Source organism: Rousettus aegyptiacus, unplaced genomic scaffold, assembly GCF_014176215.1.
Source record: "Rousettus aegyptiacus isolate mRouAeg1 unplaced genomic scaffold, mRouAeg1.p scaffold_m13_p_2, whole genome shotgun sequence".
Taxonomy (NCBI): domain Eukaryota; kingdom Metazoa; phylum Chordata; class Mammalia; order Chiroptera; family Pteropodidae; genus Rousettus; species Rousettus aegyptiacus.
The window spans coordinates 148,195,806-148,216,037 of record NW_023416295.1 but is presented as its reverse complement, the minus strand read 5'-3'; the positions used below and the strand labels follow the sequence as shown (position 1 = coordinate 148,216,037).

At 33.4% G+C, this 20,232-nt stretch overlaps 1 protein-coding gene across 3 annotated transcripts in view; it reads left to right on the top strand.

The window, feature by feature from the left end:
• AEBP2 (AE binding protein 2) overlaps positions 1-20,232 on the top strand; it is a 59,712-nt gene that overhangs the window by 11,349 nt on the left and 28,131 nt on the right. For all 3 annotated transcript variants that reach the window (XM_036236915.1, XM_016140454.2, XM_016140456.2), the window contains 2 exons: positions 5,872-6,079; positions 12,978-13,085. In XM_036236915.1, the coding sequence (XP_036092808.1) occupies positions 5,872-6,079; positions 12,978-13,085 (316 nt within the window). The remainder of the gene's footprint in view (positions 1-5,871; positions 6,080-12,977; positions 13,086-20,232) is intronic.

Below are 20,232 nucleotides of genomic sequence, written 5' to 3'. Positions count from 1 at the left end.
GACCGCTACTGGTCTGTGACCTGTTAGGAATTGGGCCACACAGCAGGATGTGAGCAGTGGGCAAGCAACGCTGCTTCTGTATTTGCAGAGCACCAGGGCTAGCATCACTGCCTCAGCTCCACATCAGATCACCTGGCATTAGATTTTCATAGCACTAGTCTCTGGTTGGTGCCAGAGAAGTTGGGGACCACTGCATTAAATATTAGGGAGGTCCTTTTGTGGAACCTTGATCAATTACTTCCAGATTTTGAAGAAAGTGGTTAGATGCCTTCATCATCCTGCTTTCCTACTACATTCTTTAAGTTTATGATATATTTTATCTTTTCTGTCACTTACACTGTATATAAGCTATAGCTCAGTGATTTCTAACCTTTTAATGTAAAAGTATTATCCATTTCATAGTACTTTGATATTTTTGAGGTCGATGGCAGAGAATAAACAATCTAAAAACAATTTACAGATTTTGAGTAGTGGTAGATGAAACTTTTTTCCCAAATGAATTTTTATACGGAACCCCAATGTATAAAACATATTAAAATGGCATTTCATTACTTTTTTTATAAGTTTAAAATTTTAACATTATAAAGTCAATCAGAACAGTAAAGCTTTTTAGATGAATTTAAATTTGAAGTAGGATTTGTCGATATGATAAAAATTTATGTCAGTTTTAGCAAACTTTGTTTTTACTGCTTAGTCTTGAAAATTTGACTTGCAGATAGTGGGCATCTTGTCTTTCAGACTCCATATACACTAGTTCTACTGATCGAAAGCTGTAAACATGCATTACTAGAATGGAAATTTAGTTTGAATGACAGCATTACTTAATTATCTTAATTGTCTTTACTTAATATCACAGATGTAAAAGTGACCAGCCCCTCAAACTTCAGCAGTAAAACTTAAATTGTTTCATGTTAGCCTTTTAATTTGAAACCAGCTACTGGGCCTCTCCCCTAGGATAGTAGAGCATGTAGCAAGTAACTGAGAGGCTTCTTGGAAGCTCTTTAATTGGGTAAGACCTTACGATGTGTGATTTGCAGACCTAATTTTGTAAGAATGGACATGTGGAGGCCTAAATTAGAGTTGGAAAACACGAGTAGAGAGCTGCAACTTTGCTAATCAATGTCATATTTGTAGGAAATTGGAAATTCTTATATTTTAATTTATTTGGAGTGAAAAGAGTAAATTATACTCTTCAGGTACTTGTTCTCAACTCTCCTTTGAAAAGTTAGACATTACAGTAGCCTAGAAATCATTTCAGAGCAGGGGGAAGAAAAGGACACAAAGTTGCCAAGGAAAATCCACAACACAAACGAATTTCCTCACAGAACTGAAAAGATACGGCTGTCTCTATCTACTTAACCTCAGAATGAATTTGAAATACAGCAATTAACCTCAATAAAATAAAATTATTCCAGGTAGAAGCATATTCTTTTCCATTCTGTTTCAGAGACATTTAAACATTGTTTTAGATACAGTCTAGAATATTTATCACATATATCAATTGAATTATGTGTCAATAAAGCTGTTAAGGAGCTCCCAAGATTTCGTTCTTCAAGGATGAGCAGTTGTGTCTGATCGCCTTGCACCCTATCCCTGACCCAGCTGAATATGGCATATCTGTGGAAACTCAGCAGCTGCAAGTGGACCTGTTGGCCATAAGATCATGGCTTAAAAGAGTACCTGCTTCAGTACGACCCCAACCGCTGAGAGCATATTGAAGATCCTGCCTTGATTTGTTGAATTTACGCAAGTTCGGCTAATGTTTGTCCCAAATTCAGACCTGCTCCCAAGACCTCACTCACTCTCAGGAGCTGTGATTGCATTTGGCCTCCTCTTCTGTATCATGTTTTTAAAACTGACAGAGATGGGAAAGAAAAACTTATCTGCGAAGGAAATTGGATCGAACATTTAACAACCTTATATTAAGTCTGGCAGTGATAACTGTATGTTATTGTAAATATCGTATTAATCATTTTTAAGAAGCTGTTAAAAAAACGTTATTGAACCCAAAGAGCTTTTATGTGGTTATATTTATCATATTACAAGATTAGAAATTAAAACCAAGAACTTTAAACCATTAAAAATAAACCAGTTATTTGTAACAAACTTTTTTCAATGCAAAATAACTTTTCCAGTTAAAGTAGAAGTGACATTGTTTTATATTTAATGTCTTTAATGTCTGGCTTAATGGTTTCTCATGTGCTTCTGCCTTCAGTTTGTTGCAATAAACTGATTTGGTTAAAATATGTGGAGAACATCTGGCTTTATACAGATGCTGAGTGGGAAGGGAAGGAATATTTTAATAGCTATTTTAGATAATTTTGTAACTATTTGATGATATGCCAAAACTTGACAAGTGATAGTTTTAAAAGATGATTTATAATATGGAATCTGAAACTATATCTACAAACTTTTCTTATTTTGTTACATTGAGACCATGGTCTTGTCCTTTTATATCGTGACAACATAGGATCCATGTATCGCTTCCTCTGCTTCTGTATGTTGTCGCTTAGCAAGCAGATCTTTTCAGTGTTGGTCTCCCTGTCAGTCATGGTAAAGTCCACCGTGCACATGTTTTGCTAGGGCTGTTCTTGATGAATAAGTGAATTGGCTCTTAGTTGGTTTCCCAAAGGAAACCATTTTCATAAAATCTTTGTAGTTAGTTACTCTGGATGATAGAGTAGAAAGCTCTGGTGTGCCAGATAGTTTTTTAAGGTCCATGGAAAAGAGGAAAAGGAAATGTTTTTATATCGAATATATCTTATGTCCTTTTCTAAATATACATTAGAACATTTCTAACTTTTTTTTTTTTTTGAAATTTTCTGTTGCCATGGTATATTTGTATGGCTGTATGTGAATGCTTTAGTTTATCATTCTATAATATGAAAGCACTTCTTAGATAATTTGGTTAGTCAGGTGGACAATAATGGTGAAAGAGATTTTTGGCATTTGCTATCTGTAGCAGCAGCATCAACAAGTAGATACCTGTTAAAAGTACAATATCTTAGGTCTTACCCCAAACCTGCTGAATAAGATCCCAGGTGATTGATAGACAAATTAATTTGAGAAGCACTGCTTTAGATTATTTAAAATATCTGAATAGTGTGTGTGCTTTTTCTGGCTGAGATTTTCTTCAAAATGCCAGGCTGCTTTTGTTCACATTTTACAGAATCAGTAAGTGTTCAATGGAAAGAACTACCGATTGAAAAATTTTAATATATACATGATCCTAGAACTATTATAAGATCATATAGAATGTCACCTAGTTCTGATCATCTTGTTATCTTACTACTATAGAAGGACTCTGCTTTCTGTATGTAGCTCAGGGTTCTGTCAAAATAAGAAATCACATGTAACTTGTCTTCTGTGCTCCCCTACTTCAAGACAGTTGCCTTCATCACATCACTCTTCAGAATGGATAGATCTGGGGTCAAGAGAGAGCCTGCAGGCGTAAGAGTGAACACTTTTTAGAAGTTGGGGAGTCTGAGGACTCAGAAGCAGGACTCCAGTTTGCCTTGCCTGGCTATGGGAGGCTCTGTGGGGATGGCAGCGCATGTGTGAAGTGTCTTTCAAGTCTTCCAGGGCATGGGACCTGCCCTTCACCTCCTCTGCCATTTCATTTGCCGTTTCGTTGCCAGTGGTAGACAGAGTTCATGCTCTTAACACCTGCACCATGCCCTTTTATGAGGATCTATATCTACACAGAGTACTGTTTTTAAGTGAATGATATGCATGTAGACTGATTAAACAGTACCTTAGAGTTCACAGATATTTGGACTTGTACGGTTCCCCTTCAGTGGTAAAGTTAATAAGCAGAAGCATGTTGAGCAACATGTAGATAGAATGTATTGCTAGTTGGATTTATCACAAGTACGTGAGTCTCTTGACCTTGCTTTACTTTTTCCAGTTTGAAGAAAATTGGTTTCATTTTCAACTAATTTTGGACTTTTAAATAAAAGCAGAAGTTTTATGGTTAAAAATTTTTAAAAGATATGTGCAGTGAAAGTTTCTCTCCTATTCCACTTTCTCACCCCCAACACTGACAGTGGTTTATGTATCCTTCAAAAGAGCCTTTGCCTTTAAATCTATTTCCCTCCTTCATTTAGGTATGCAAATTGGAACTTTGCTACTCCACACTTTTTAAAAACTTAACTGTACCTTGGAGATTGTGCCACAATAGGTCATTGAGATTTATCTCTTTTCCTGAGATTGTTGATATTGAGTATAATTGGGGTTTACTTAAAACTGTTAATACGTTCTTTGCTTTTGGAGTTAGTATGACTTATGAAAGTATGAATTTTACAGTTAAAATGTTTTTGTATGTGAAGCAACTAATAAGGAAAATAGTAACCATTTCACAGTTAAGGGCCTCTTGAAACTTGAAATTCTAGGGCTTAAATAAAAATTTGTTTCAGTATAGAAAAAGCTACCATACCTACAGTTTATTCTTGCAAAAACAACTTATGAAGAAATATGCAGATATTCAAGAGCCGATTTGTATTTGAAAGTTTTATAGAGATTACACAATTTTAAAAATCAAATTTTAGAGTTGAATTTAGAATCTATATATTGACTGGTAGATAACTAGATAAATAAGCGAATATTCTTCACAGGAAAACCAGGTGTTTTTCTTATCTGAAGCATCCTACAAGAGCATTTTTGCTAGCTTTTTGAAATGGGTACATTTGAAGTTAGACAAATTATTTAAGCTTACTTGAGGGTTGAAATTTAGTTTTAATTGTTAGGTGTGAGCAAATAAGGTTGTGGTATAAGGGAATGTGCTTATTTTTTAGAAGGCAGTGCTGGAATGTTGAAATATTATGTTTGCAACTTGCAGTTGTATGAGAAAATCCAATTATATATAGCCAGTAGAACACAATGTTAATTATTGAGTTCAGATTTGTATACACTTTTCTGTATCTTGGACATTTTCTGTAATAAAAACTTGGGGTGGGATAGCATACCCCTTAATATAATTTTTATAATTTACTGGTATATAAATTGCTAGCTTTTGATGGATTTAGACAGAAAACATTCTTAGTGTTGACCCTTCTGTGGTTGAAGCTAGTTCCGTGTAGGTTCTCTTGGGAAGATACTGAAAAAAATAAAATGAATTGCTTTTTTAACGAAGGCAAAGCGAGTTACATTTTATTAAGATGTGAAATTTTGAGTATTCAAAATACTCAATTACTATTACTCCTATTTTTGGGGGGGTAAATGGTTAATAAGTAATACTTTGTTTAGTAAATAAAAAGTAAAGGATTTATTGGCATTTTCAGTCTTTTGATGGATAAAGATTAGTTTAAAAAAAAAAAGTTGAGGGTCCAGAAAAGATGTTTTAATTTGGGCTTTGGTAAAATCAGAAATTTTTCATTGAACCTAGTTTTCTCTCTTCTGCTTTTTTTTTTTTTCCTTTTACTTAATTTAGAAGGGAAAATACAGTGAAATTTCCCAACTTGTTTGAGATGGAAAGAGGTAGGATGTGATGGCAGTTAGATTCTCAGATTAGTGACACTATTTTTCATGCTTAGAGCTATGGAAGGGACAAAATGTGATGAGCTGTATGTTTTTGTATGTGTGTCTGTGTTTGGTTTGTTTTCTCTAGTGTATAGTACTAGAGTTCATGTCTGCCAGAAGTTGCTTAAATTATCTCATCTGGTTTTGAGGTACTAGTATTTTTTTTTTGCCTTGATTTGCACTTTATTGCCAACTAAATAATTTCAAAGCTGTTTTGTTTTCTAATGGAAAATATGGGTAGTATGCTTTATATGGAGCAGAATGTCAAGTGCTATTCTTAATTAAATATTTATAAAATCATATTCATGTTAGTGAATTTCTAGGAATAACACAGCCTTTTTTCTTCTTTTGTAGCATAAGCAGTACTATAATGGATGTAGACAGCACAATTTCCAGTGGGCGTTCAACTCCAGCAATGATGAATGGACAAGGAAGCACTACTTCTTCAAGCAAAAATATTGCCTATAATTGTTGTTGGGACCAGTGCCAGGCTTGCTTCAACTCTAGTCCAGATCTGGCAGATCACATCCGTTCCATACATGTAGATGGTCAGCGAGGAGGGGTTGGTTTTGTCATTTATTTTTTACTCCCTGTTTTCATTAGCTTTATTAATTTATAATTGCTAGTTAGGCTTATTATTTTTTTTCTTAAAGTAATTCGGGATTGTTTTTACACAAGTTTTCTTTTTTCAAATGTTTTCTTTTTTATTTACTTCCCACATACTTGATAGAATCAAATTAAGTGGAACATATGATGTGTTGGATTTTAATTTGCTCTTAGGTATATTACTTTGAAGAAATTAGACTTTCCGAAATACAGTGGGAATAGTTTAAGTGAATAGAATACAATGTGTTCCAACGTTGTGAAGTTTTGAGTTGAGGATGTTCAGGAATTGGCACTGTTTGGGATTTTTGTTTTAGAGTGGTTCTAAATTTCCCTGATGCTGAAATTAACTGTAAATAAAGACTGTTGGTATCAGGATTAGTATATACAATCCTATTAAATAACAGCTGCACTCATTCGTAAGTGAAAATTGATCATCTTTCCTAGGTTTTATCAGAATTGGCTTAGAAAAAAGGTTTTGATTAGTCAGTATTGACATGTACCTTTCAGGAATTCATTTAATTGTGTCAGTTCACATAATTTTTATTGGATAGTGAATAAAGAGCTAGGCAAATTAAGTGAGTTAGAATGTAATGAGCCATAATATTTATGATATTTATATATTTTTTCAACTTTATTTAGGTCTGTCTTGAATAGTTACTGCATTTAGTATGTGTTCCAGAAATTGTCACATTTTAAGTACAGATACTTTATTAGGTCATACCTTTCCTATCACCCTGCCATCACTGCTGAGATATAGATACTAAAATGGTTAAAATCATCAAGGTTTAAGAGAGTAGACAACTGTTTCTGAAGGTTGCACTGGTAATTAAATTATATTGAGTTTTTTTTTTTTTTAAACATGCAACTATATAAGCAACCCTAACATTTTAACCTGCAGTACTGCATTTGAAATTTCTTTTAAGAAATATTTGCTATTGTTATTTGCTGTTGTCACAATATGTTATAATGTGTCAGCAGTCTTTTGATTGCTGACGCTTGAAAAGTAAACATTTGTTTTATTATTAGATTTAATATATATGGTGTCTAGGTAGACCTCAGATGTTGTATTAATGAACTGTGTCATATGGTATTTTCACTGCTTAACCCAGCTCAATCAGTAGTAAGGCAGCTTTGGTGACAGTCTTTTTCGCCATCCTCACATATATCAGATTTTTAGTGTGAACTCTCTTAACCAAGTTGGTTTCCTGGTCATTACAGAGGTGCTATTTGTGAGCCAGTGATTGATGTCACTTGAGGGGTGGTGGGATGGGGTGTGTGTGTGTGTGAGTGATCACTAAGGTAGTCTCTTGAGTCATGGTGTGATGCTTTTTAGTCATTTGCCTTAGCAAATGTATAGGATCATGAGCTATGTAGATACTGGGCTTCTTAGTAGGTGTGAAAAAATTTCACATCTAAGTCTTGGATCCTACAAGATTAGTTGGCACACAACCTCGTGAGAATGTATGTTTTCAGCCCTCTACAGGTTTGTAGAAAATAAATGGAATTATAGACTGAACGTATCATGTAATCACTGCAATTACATGTACCTTATTGATATTACAGAGGTATGCATGAAGTTTTGGTATTTCTACGATAAGTATAAACTTGTTGAAATGAAAACCCTCATCTCATTTCTTGAACCCTTATTCATAAAGTTACTTTATTACAAATAATAAGACTTTCTGGCTGATTTTAAAATAAATGCTTTTTTGACCACAGAAAGGAGTCCTCATCTTTGAAGGACATTAGTTGCTAAAGTTCAAATGTAAAGGATTAGAGAAATGTAGATAACACATCCCAGTTATTTTTGCATACCAGTCACTGGTAGATAGCTTTCAGAGTGAAAGTGTGAATGAGAATGTGAAAACCTGATACTACTGTAGAAGATAGGAAATTTTGATCTGGTTTTGTGCTTTAAAATACAGTAATTGGTTGGAACATCTGATTTTTTTTGTTTTAAATGGCCTCTTTGATAGGAACTTCTTCATTATACAAAACTGAAATCTATACCCAGTAAACAATATCTCCCTTTTCTTCCCTTCCCCCAGTGCCTGGTAGCTGCTGTTCTACTTTGTCTGTATAAATTTAACTATTTAGGTATCTCACATAAGTGGAAAACACCTGTTTTTCATGATGTCGTAATAATTTTTTTAAGTATTTCTTTTTTCTACCCCAAGTGTAAAACTATCATAATATAATGGAACAGAAACAAATGAGGGGAAAGTTGCTAACTCTAGAGGACTTTATACTTCTAATTATTGAAAGATGACAATTTTACTGAAACAGTAAGTTAGCAAGATCTAAATACTATATTAATTCCTGTTCTTTTTCTCATCCCAATCTAGTCTTTACCTTGGAAAAAAGAAAACCATATAATAACTTAGAAACTTGTTTTTCTCCCTTTAAGCTACTTATGTTGCCATCTCATGGGGACTTTATATTTGTAGGCTGAAGTCAGGTGGAGTTTAGGTTTTCTTAAGCTTTTCATATGTCAAAGTAGGTAGATCCTTTTTATATTGAAAGTTATGTTAACCATTTTATATAACATTGTGAATATACCATTTTAAAAAATGATAGGCTTTCTCCTGTTTAAAAAATAAAAATAGGCCAAAAAAGAATCAATATTTTTTGTAAAGTATAATAGGGTTCATTTTTTTGCATGTGACTGGTTTTCAAAAACTAGACTGATCTACTTTATTAATCAAATTTCAAACCCAGTGTCCTCTTAATATAGACATAAGTTTTGATAGGCAGGGAACGTCATCTTGTAGGATTTCAGTGGATCAATAAGATCCATTAATCTGCTGTTCTTTCTGTTGTAACTGTTTCTTTAAAAACAGTTGTTAGAAATATGTTCATGTTTCTTGATGCAGGAGTTATTTTACACACATCGTTTTATTGTTGACTTTTGTATTTGTTCTTTGGTGTGTTTTAGAGGAAAGGGCCAGGGGGAGATTTTGGCGGGGATCACAGGATATTGTTTAAAGACCTGAATGAGGCCAGTTACTTTTATGTTATGTAAAATGACATTTGTAGACCCTCACAGTTAAATCAGATTACTGCTGGGAAGTGAAATCAGTTTTAGGAGGCGGTCACTTTGTGTTTTCATTGCCAATCTGGTATCTCCTGAACACAACATGAAATCAATCACATCTTTTGCAATAAATGAGAAACATTTTATTTTTGTAATTTGTTTTACTAAATATTTTTGTATTTTGTTTTATTGCATTACATATCTTTTAACAGAAGAAATTGAAAACGTTGATATATTTAATGTAGCTAAAAAGAATAGGAATAGGATACAAAATTTTAACTCATTTTAGATCTTGAAAGAGCAGACTGATCCGACACAGAATTATTAGATATAAAAAATATTTTGCTTCTTTTTTGTATGTTTACATTTTGTAAACGAATGAACTCGCCCCACCCCCCGCCAAGAAATATCAAAGCTTAAAGGAGCCATGAAATCATCCCCTTTTTGCCTTTAGATGGTGTATCTCTGTGTATATATGAAATCTTTTCATGTCATTTTACTGCAAAAGGAATTTAAATTCCTTAGTAAAACTAGCCACCCTTCTCCCCCCACATCGCCATCCTAGGCATGTAAATTATACTGCTTTTTTCGCCTCTGTATTTAGAATATATTTGGCTGATTTTAATTTACTTTAGTAATAACTGCTGAATTTCCCGTACGCGTACGTAGACTCTCAGGTTGAATTGTATTTTTTAGAGATGGATTTTATAATTATAGAAATGTCGATGGATTCATTTGCACAGTCCGAGTGTGAGATAGTGAACAGATAAATATAAGTGCATTTATCTTAATCTATACTGTCACACAAGCAGTTTTAGGTGTAACCTGTGCAGTCATTCAGATAAATACACTGGTACATTTTTTCAAGAAAATTGACCAAAGCGAAGGAGACTAAAACTACCTTTGGTTCTCAGATTAGTACCAGCCTTCTTCGTTTGGGGCATTTTGGAGGAGATCCCTGAAGGTAAATCTGACCTATTCTGACAGTGATGAATAAGGTTTTATAGATGAATTCTCAACAGAAACCCCAAACCTCCCTGTAACATTGAAATTGCAGACCTGTACATCTTAAAAGTTAGCTTATCGTAAATTTAAAGATTGTTTTGGTAGTCCAGAAATATTTTTTAAATGGCTGTGTGGTATTTTTTCTTTTGACAGTAGCAGAAAAATCTGTTGGCAGTTATTTTGAGAAACCTCCAGTGTCTAATATAAATTCAATTTTCCTGTTAACTAGTCTTTCTGAGAGATTAATTTCATCGTGTTTTAGAGTTATCAGATATGTGCCCATATTGTCTATTTGATGAAAAAGAAAATAGAGATTTTTATAGGTGTTTTCTAAGGTGATATTGCTGAGAAATGGATAGAATTCAGGTAATTTACTTTTGTTCAATTTCTGTTACATCTAATACAACCTAATATAACATAAATCTGTCTTATTATGAGATTGGAATGTGAACCTCTGCCTCAGTATTCTAATTAATATAGCTAAATCTTAAATTCATTTAAAGATAGTATAGAGGAACCATGTGAGATTTTATGTTTGAATAATTCCTTTCATATTTGGGTTTAATTTCTGTGGTGTTTGTTTTTAGGGGTTAATTTTTATAATGAGAAAGTTTCTAAAGCTGAGAATAAAATGTTTTTTTTTGCATACTGTGCATCTAAAAAGACTGGTTTGAAGAAAGACCTTTTTGTCAGATTTTGGACTACCTATTTTATCAAGAGTTTTCCTAATACAAATTAGAAAAGGAAATTTAGCTTTTAAAAAATTCTGGTTTTTGTGGATCCTTGATGTAGATTTTTAGTGCTCATTTTGTGTAATAAGACTGTTTTTGTGCAAGTTTAGTGCTTCCTTTCTCTCTCCCTCAATTATTTTTCAAATATATCACAAATATTTCACCCAAATATGGATAAACATAGTTAGCTTTGGTCTCTTTACACTTATTTCATTTCCTGTAAAATTTACTGGGTTGATTTTTCTTTGAACCTGAAGGCCTTGCCCTAGTAGTGTTACTAGACATTATTCCATCTGTAGTCTAGACCATCCCTACTCACAATTAAGGCTATTATCTGATAGAATTACAGGGTCTGCCATTGCCTCCATATTTGTGTTTATTCATATAAAAAAGGAGCCAAGAGATTTGTTGTTTCTCAGATGTGGCAGTTAGGTAATGTTAGGTGGGGGCAGCGTTTGAGTATTTATCGGATTTTTTCCCCTTTTTTGAGAGTAATTCAGCACAGGAGTCACTTAAAGAGATCAACAGAATTCTTCATTGTAAACTTGGTTACATAAATTATGTTAATTTTGTTCTCAAATACTAGCATTGAGGCTTTTCTGTTTATGGGGCATGATGTGTGAGAATTTTAGACTAAGCTCTGATTCCTGTGTATTATTTTGATTAAAAATTTAAGATTCTGAGGGTCTGTCTAGTAGTCTTGAGTTAGGAAATTGATAAATAGCACCGATTATCTTTGTGATGATCAAACCTTACTGAATTAATTTTCAGAACATATAGGTGTAGCGTCACAATTTTTTTTTTCTTTTATCTGGCTTCATTTGGAAAGTAGTTTTTAATTCTGGGAATTTCAGGAATTATAAATGTGTACTAGGGTCAGGAATTTTAAGTGTGAAGGAAGAAATGTCATAATTTAGTATCTGCTTAACTAAAAATATTTAACAAATGTGTTGTAGAATTAGGATATGCTATAACTTTCTCTAAACAAGTCATGTCAGATAGCAATAGCAGTGTTGCCTGGTTTGGCCTATCTGATATAAAATGGGTTTGGTTTCGAGTAAAGGTTGATCTCAGTTTAGACTATCGATTTTTCTAGACTCTAAAAAATTTTAAACTTCAATGATTGTTAATCTTCAGTGCTTCGTGCATCTTTGTTTTGTTCTACATGTATGTAGTACATTATACTCTTCAAAGTGTGGCTCTATGTATAATTGTTCTTACCTTAGACAAGAACAAAATCTAGAAATAGTATTTTGAAGTTGATTACAGTAGATTCATATTTCTTTTATTGATAGGGAGCAATTTCAGTGTTCAGTTTGATAGAAATATAATTAGAAAATTGATGTCACACTAGTAGGAAGATGATAAAGATTAAGTTGTTAGGTGTTAGATTTATGCTTTTCTAAACCTAGTCATACTCAATCCCCTGAACCCAAGAATGTAGGTTATGATTGAGTAGCTCATGCTTATTGCTTTTGCAACTATATTAAACATTTGGTGTTAGATTTTGCTTTCTAACCAAGATAATTTTGGAAGTTATTTTTAATGAATAGAACAGTGTAAGATTAAGTAATATGTATGGTGAGAGTAGGAATTCAAGAGTAGAAAAATTATTATAATAATAATCCTCATTCTTTGAAGATGAAACTCTCAGTATCCACTAAGTAACATTTGACTACTTTGATTTTTCATTGTTTATACTTTTATATTTTTCTGATAATTACAATTAATACATGCTTGTTCTCTCATACAGTAAATACAAAAATGTAAATAATGGCCTATAGTCCTAGTGCCTAGTGATATATTATTAATATTTTGTGTGTTTATTTCTAAATGGCTCTTTGGAATTGTATCTGTTCCTTATTGAGGGAATAGAGAGCAGCCTTAAGGGAGAAGGGTTAATACTATGGCTGTCATTGGAAATCCAGAAGGTTCTAACTACATTAAGCATTTGATTGACTCATACATTAAATGATTGTTTGTCAGTTGAAGACTTGCACTTGCAACATATTCATTTGATCTTAAACGGAATAAAACTTTATTGAAATAAGTGATGGAAATTATTATGACTCTTCTTTTAACAGGTATTTGTTTGCTTATGGAAAGGTTGTAAAGTATATAACACTCCATCAACCAGTCAGAGTTGGTTACAGAGGCATATGCTGACACACAGTGGAGACAAACCTTTCAAGGTAAGTAAATACATATGAGTTTATTTTTTTAACTTGAACTCAAGTTGACAGGATTCTTAATGGGCATGCCTTTGCTGTACTAAAAATTGTAAAGAACCATTTGTTTTAACATTCCAGTAGATGCATGGAATTTAAAAAATAGAGGGGGAAAGATAATTTAATCCAATTTTTAAAATTTGGAGAACAGAAAAGTCTCTGTCATAGGGTCTTGAGAATAGTGGACAGACTGACAGTCTGAATGCATGTCTTTAAAATTGGCTCTTAATACCTTGTTCTCTTAATTGTTTTCTCACTGTCAGAGGTTTTGATTAGCAAACAAAACTGATTATAGGAAAAAATGAAATTATAGAACATTTAGGGATTTGATTCTTTTCACTCAATTTTGTGCTCATTACTGAGCTTAGTTGTAAATTATTGTGTCTAACAGATGTGTTCAGGGAAATCTGTAAAAGAGCAAGTTTTATAAAACCATTTTTTCCATTTATATTAATTAAAAATTAAAATATTTTGGTTCGTAATTATGGAAAGCATATACCATAGAGATTAAAAGTTTGTATTTAAAGAAGTTTAATAGTTGTTATAAACTTATAATATCTATTGGTATGTAAATACTGTGCCAGAAACTTCCCTTGAGTTTCATTAGAGAAGGAGATAATTCTTGTGGAGTTGCTTTTTAAAAATTACATAAGTTTTTTTGAAAAGACAATTTTAACAAGTTTTTTAAAAAATAATTTACATTGAGAAATTTTGCTCCATTTCTTGTTCTTATTCCCTTTCCCCCAAATAACGTGGCCACAGTTAGTAGTTTCTAGTGACTTCTTCTAGTATTTCTGTATGAAAATACAAGCAGATAAGTATATAGTCTTATTCTTCCTTTCTTACACAGAATCTAGTAAACTATATACTGTCTGTACTTTTTAAAATGAGCTTTTTATTTTAGAAGAGTTTTAAATTTATAGGAAATCCAGTATAACTGTCGATTCTCCCAAAACTTAACTACTGTTGGCCCTTGGTATTTGTGGGGGATTGGTTTCAGGATTCCTGAGTATACCAGAACTTGCGATGCTCAAGTCCCTAATAGAAAATAATGTAGAACAATGCGCACAGTCGGCATAATCCTCTGGATTCACATCCACATTTCCATGTGTGGATGGAAAATAGTTTCGATCCGTGGTTGGTTGAATCTGCGTATGTAAAACCCATGGATGTGGAGGTCCAACTATTGAAAAATATTGTGCATAAGTGGACCCGTGTGGTTCAAACTCATGTTGTTCAAGGGTCACTGTACTGTAAAAGGGCCTGGGAAAGAGTAGTAGAAGTTGAACGGGAGTTGACTCTAGGTAGGAGGAGATGATGATTTTTGAGAGGAGTCTAATTTTTTTCTTAAAAAATTTTTTAATTTATAATATGTGCAATAAAGTGCCTACCCTTAAGTGTTAACAGTTTAAAGATTTGTTTCATGTGTGTGCATGTGTGTAACCACCACCCTGATAAAGAATATATTCAGTAAAACACATTTTGTAATGTCCCCATCCTCCCATCCTCTACTTCTCCCTCCAGGCCATGTTATAATTCCTGTCATCCTAGCTTAGTTGTACGAACTCTTGTGTCTGGCTTTTCTTACTGTACAAAGTAGCAGCAAGATATTCCTTTGTTGTTGTATGTACCAGTTATCTTTTACAAGTTGTTATATAGTATTTGATTGTACAAATAAACAATAGTTAATCCATTTTAACGCTCATGGGCTTTTGGGTTGTTTCTGGTCTTTGGCTATTAATCAAGCTGCCCAGCAATGTTCTTTTCCTTGTCTTCTGGTTGCACACATGCACTCATTACTCTTGGCTGTATACCTATGAGTAGAATTGCTGAGTCATAGAATAGGCCATTTTTAGTTCCTAGAAAGTACCAAATTGTCCAAATTGGTTGTATCACTTTACATTCCCACCAGCAGCAAATGAGTGTTTTAGTTGCTTTATATCTTGAGATTGTCAGTCTTTTGTGGCTTTAATTTTTATTTCCTTGGTGAGTAATGATGCTGAACACATTTTCATATACTTAAGGCTGTTCGATATTTCCGTTTTAATGCAGTACCTATTTGAGCCTTATCTTATTGAATGGTTTGCTTATTATTATATAACTTTTTAATCTATTTGGAAACAGGTCTTTTGTCAGATATATGTGTTGCAAATACCCGTTTCCAGTCTGTCTTTGGTTATCCTTTTCACCTTTCATAATAGAATTTTTTGAAGAATAGTATTTTAACTTTAATGAAATGTAATTTATCAATTTTTTTTTTTATGATTAGGGTTTTTTGTATTCCTTTTGAAAAAAAATCTATGCCTATTCCCAATACACGAAAATGAGAAGGGTCTTAGAGAAAAGCTGAGAGTTTTGTCTTGTGATTGGGAGATCATTACAGATGTATGTATATTAAATATAATTCACATACCTTAAAATGTACTAGCTGTACAATTCAGTAGTTTTTAGTGTATTCACGGGATTGTGCAACCATCACCACTATCTAATTATAGAATTATGTCCTTTTGAGAGAAAGCATAAAAGAATAGAATAAGTGGACTTTTTAAGGAATAGCATATAGTTATACATAGGTGATACTTTATGGTGTTAGGTTGAAAAAAATATATATATTTTTTAAATTAATTTTTGGCTAACGAAATCCAGTAAGTTTTAGTCGTATACTTTAACAGTAAGGCATATATGTGTTTAAACTGTGTTCACCTCCCATAGTTAGATTTCTTCTGTCACCATGTATTTGACCTCCTTTATCCCTTCTACCTCTCCTCTCCTTTTCCCCCTCCCCTCTGGTAACCATGAGTCTGTTGTCCCTGACCGTGAGTCTCTGTTTGTCTCATTCATTTGTTGCTTTTAGGTTTATACCCCACATGTGGTTATCAACTTTTTCTGTCTTATTTCGCTTAGCATGATTATCTTGAGGTCCGTCCACATTGTCGAAATGGCAGTATTTCATCTCTTCTTATGGCTGAGTGGTATTCTGAAAATATTTAAAAACTATTTCTGACTAGTAAGCTTGAACTATCTAGTAATTAAATGTAAAAGCAATTGGTTGCAAAAAGTTTCTCATATTGATCTAGTATTGTGTAATGAACAAGGTGAAGTGTAGAGGTCGGAAATAATCATGATTAGCAAAAAGCTTGCACAGTGCTGGTTCTGTGCCTTGCACATTACATACATATATTGTTGCATTGTACATTTTAATTAATTTAAACCTTACGGCAAGTATTCTTTGAGGTAATTACTGTTGTTGCCCTTATTTTATAGGTGAGGAAACTGAGGTAAGAAGAGAGTAAATATTTTCTAAGGCCATGGGCCATTAGTGGCAGGCAGATCGAGGACTTTGGAGGTAATATCAAACCAGGGTCTGTGTCCTTAACCGTTTGTGCTTTAGGCCTCTCAGTAATTTATAATGCAGAACAGCTCCAGTGTATATATGTGCTGTATATTGTCTTTGGGTTACTGTTATCTCTTAGCTATATTAGTCTAGAATTTGATTATTCTAAGGAGTTTGTATTTTTTTTCCTTTTACATTTACAATATGCTTCAAGCATTTGCCAAAGGTCAGTATTATTCATATCTTTAAAAAAAATCAGCATGGGTGTTCCACAGTAGGGTGCTTTGTGTATGAGATAATTGATAAAGTCATCATGATGACTACCTATACACAAACACACACGCATGCATGCTTACACACATTTTTGGGGGAACCCTTTTAGAGGAGCAGTATCCCTAAATACTAAATTCAGTGCATGTTTTTCCTAAGAACAAGGGCATTCACTTATATAACCCTAGTACAGTTGTCAAGATTCAGAAATTTAATATTGAAGCTATTAGCTAACCTACTGGAATTTAACTATTGCCCCAACTATAGCCTTTATGTAGCTTTATGTAGCAAGTGTGTGTGTGGTTTACATTCTAATTGAGGACCACTCATTGCATTTAGTTTTCATGACTCCTTTAATCTTAATGTTTCCTCAGCCTTTTTTTTTATCATTCATAGCACTGATACTTTTGAAGAGTATCAACCTTTTATTTTGTAGTATGTCTCCAATTTGGGGGTTATTTTGTGTTTTTATAACGATCAGATTCAGTTTACGCATTTTTGCAGAAAATAGAACAAAATTTTCACTGTTTCTCTTCAGGGGACACTTTATAACAATTTATTCCATCATAGATGAAGTTACCTAGCATCACTTGGTTAGGGTGGAATTTGCCAGGGTCTCCAGTGTAAACTTATTATTTGTCCCTTTACTATTAATTGTTTTTGGAGAGATAAACTTTGAGCCTACCTAAATATGTTGTTCCCCATTAGAACTAGTTTTAGTAGCTATGATGCTGTTTTCCTGAATCAGTTATTACTATGAGGGTTACAAAATGAGTATTTTTGTCTTCCCATTTAAATTTATTCCTTAGTATTTTACTTATGGAGCTTTCTGTTCTTTTACTCTGTCTCATCTTTGGCTTAGCCAAAACTATCATTATTTTGATGCTCGTATAATGCAGATTTTATATATTGAATGTTTCAGTATTTGCTCACGTGGTTTCTGGGGCAACTGTAAAGATTTGGGTGGTAAGGGTCTCCATTAGAGTGTTGGTAATGGCAAAGGCTAGAAACTAGAAGTCATTGAGACTTAATTAACTTGATATGGGAAATGAAAGCCATGGGTGTATCTCATTTAGTGTTAAGCCTAGTTTTATGGTCCCTAAATTTATCTTATGCTTGATAAGAAGGTAGGCAATGTCATGAAAATAAATTGATCATGTCAGCTCATTATGAAATCAAGCATTCTCCTAAAACAAAAACATAGTTTTTTTGCCAAAGGTTTTAATAATATTCATCTCTGATAATTAAAGTGCAGATTATTCTTAGATAGCACCCCCCTCCCCTGCAGCGTTCATGTCATCATGTATATGAATCTCTGCTTTGTATGTACATTTAGAGTTTGTGGGAAGGGGATTGCTGGAAAACATCATACATGCTTATAGTACTAGGATTTTGGGATTCTTTACAATTATTGTCTTAGTCTTTTTGTAATTGTGATTTAGATTCTTGTTGGTCATCTGCTATTAAGCTTTATCGTGGCTAAATGGTTTCAGCGTTGCCTGACTTAAAAGTATTTTAGTTAACTGATGAAAATAAAAATCAGTTATTGCAGCATGTTTGGTGATTGTTTTGATTTCCTTTTTCTTTACATTTTGCCATTGTGGCAGTAGTTTGTATAAACTTGTATATAATAGTTCGAAATTGTGTAGTTGCACTTTTCAGATAAGCTCAGTAGTTTTATATTCTTCCCACAGATGTTTCTACCCTATTCCAACATTTCTGTTTATTTTGAACACAGTATTTATAGTCATTTAGTTGTCCTGGGTTAATTTATTTATTGTAACTTTTCCTTGGCAACTAGTTGTCTATTAGCTCAGCATGATTGACTCCATTCATAATATTGACATATTTGAATAACTTCTCATTGTGATAGGGTAGTGCTTGAAAAACTCAGATTTCCTTTCAAGTCTGTTATATTAAACAGTTGATCTTTTTAGATGTTTTAGAACTAAGAACCTAGCCTAGAAGGTTGATAAAGAAATTTTATCACCAGACTTAAACTATTATATCCTTACTATAAGTTGGCTTATAATTGTGTATACAAGCAAATCTGGAAGTTTGTTACAGGACAGTGAGCGATACTGAAATTATTGCACCATTCACCGTGATGGATGATGAAATAATTTCCTTCAGTTCCTTTCTGATCTCTTTTATAATGGTAGCTGATACTGATAATTTAAAAATCTTTTACACTTTTTCAGCTTTATTGAGTTGTAACTGATAAGTAAAATTGTAAGATATCACAATATAAATTGTGATTGATGTGCGTATACAGTTAACACATCCATCTCCACACACACACACACACACACACACACACACATTTTAGTGAGACTCTTTTGCTTTTCAGCTTTTTCTGTAATAATACAAAGCTTTTAAATACCTTGTTCTATATTTATTGTCATTACCATTTTGTATGTTTGTGTGTCTCTTTGAAGCTCCCATATTCCCTAGCTTTGACAGCCGGTTTTCAGGAGGCTCCCACTGACTAAAGATGGTACAATTTGAATATATGTAAGGATAATAGCTGTAGTGATCATCAGACAAAAAAAAAAAAAAAAAAAAAAATATTCCTCCCCAAAACAAACAAACAAATTGGTCACTCTTGGAGAATTGGAGAATGGTAAGGATCTTATTATTTGGAAAGCTAGTAAGAATCAAGAGGTTCTTTATTACATGGACTGTGCCGCTGGGTAACTAAATCCGGGTGCCTGAGTTGTTGTACCCATGACCAATTGAATTAGAATCTTTGGGGCATGTCGCCAGGCATTGCTTTATTTAAAGAAAGAGATCTTTCAGGTGATTGTGATGTGCACCCAGATTTAAGAAACTGTTCTACAAATATTTCTCTTCTGGGTGGCCTTGTAAGGGAAATGTCACTTACATTATTAAGTGAACTTTGTTAGTTCATCTAAGCGATAAACTAGCTGACACTAAAGATTTCTCTGGTAAATAAATGTGTTTACCAATTCATTGTTCTTTGAAAGGAATAAATCACAGAGAGTCCCCCATGTACCTTCACCCAATTTGTTTCCCCTGCTTTTATCTCATGTTGCTGGGTTATATTCGTCAAAACTTAGAGAAACCAACGTTTTCTACCTGGGTTTTTTTCCTCTTAATATTCCTGTTAATAAACGCTACTGTATCTTCTGTGAAACTCGTATTTTATGCTTTATATTATAGTAGTCTCTTGTAGATTTTCATAGCACTTCTAGGAGTATAAATATGAATAAGACAGTCTTAGTATTGCTTCATTTGAATAAATCTGTTTTTGGGGAAAAACCCAATAACTCCATGTTTCAAGTTTTAGAACACCTAGTTGACCACAGTGGTAGCCAACATAGGTAGTTTCAGTGAATGTGGGAGATAGAACATGTAAAACATTCCACGTGCACAATCAGTTTTGTTCTCTGATTGTTGGAACAGGGTGTTTTTCGTCAGAACACTGTGAGGCAGCTTCAGGGGTCATTGCTGTGTGTGTGGGTGAAAACCTGAATGCTTGAACAC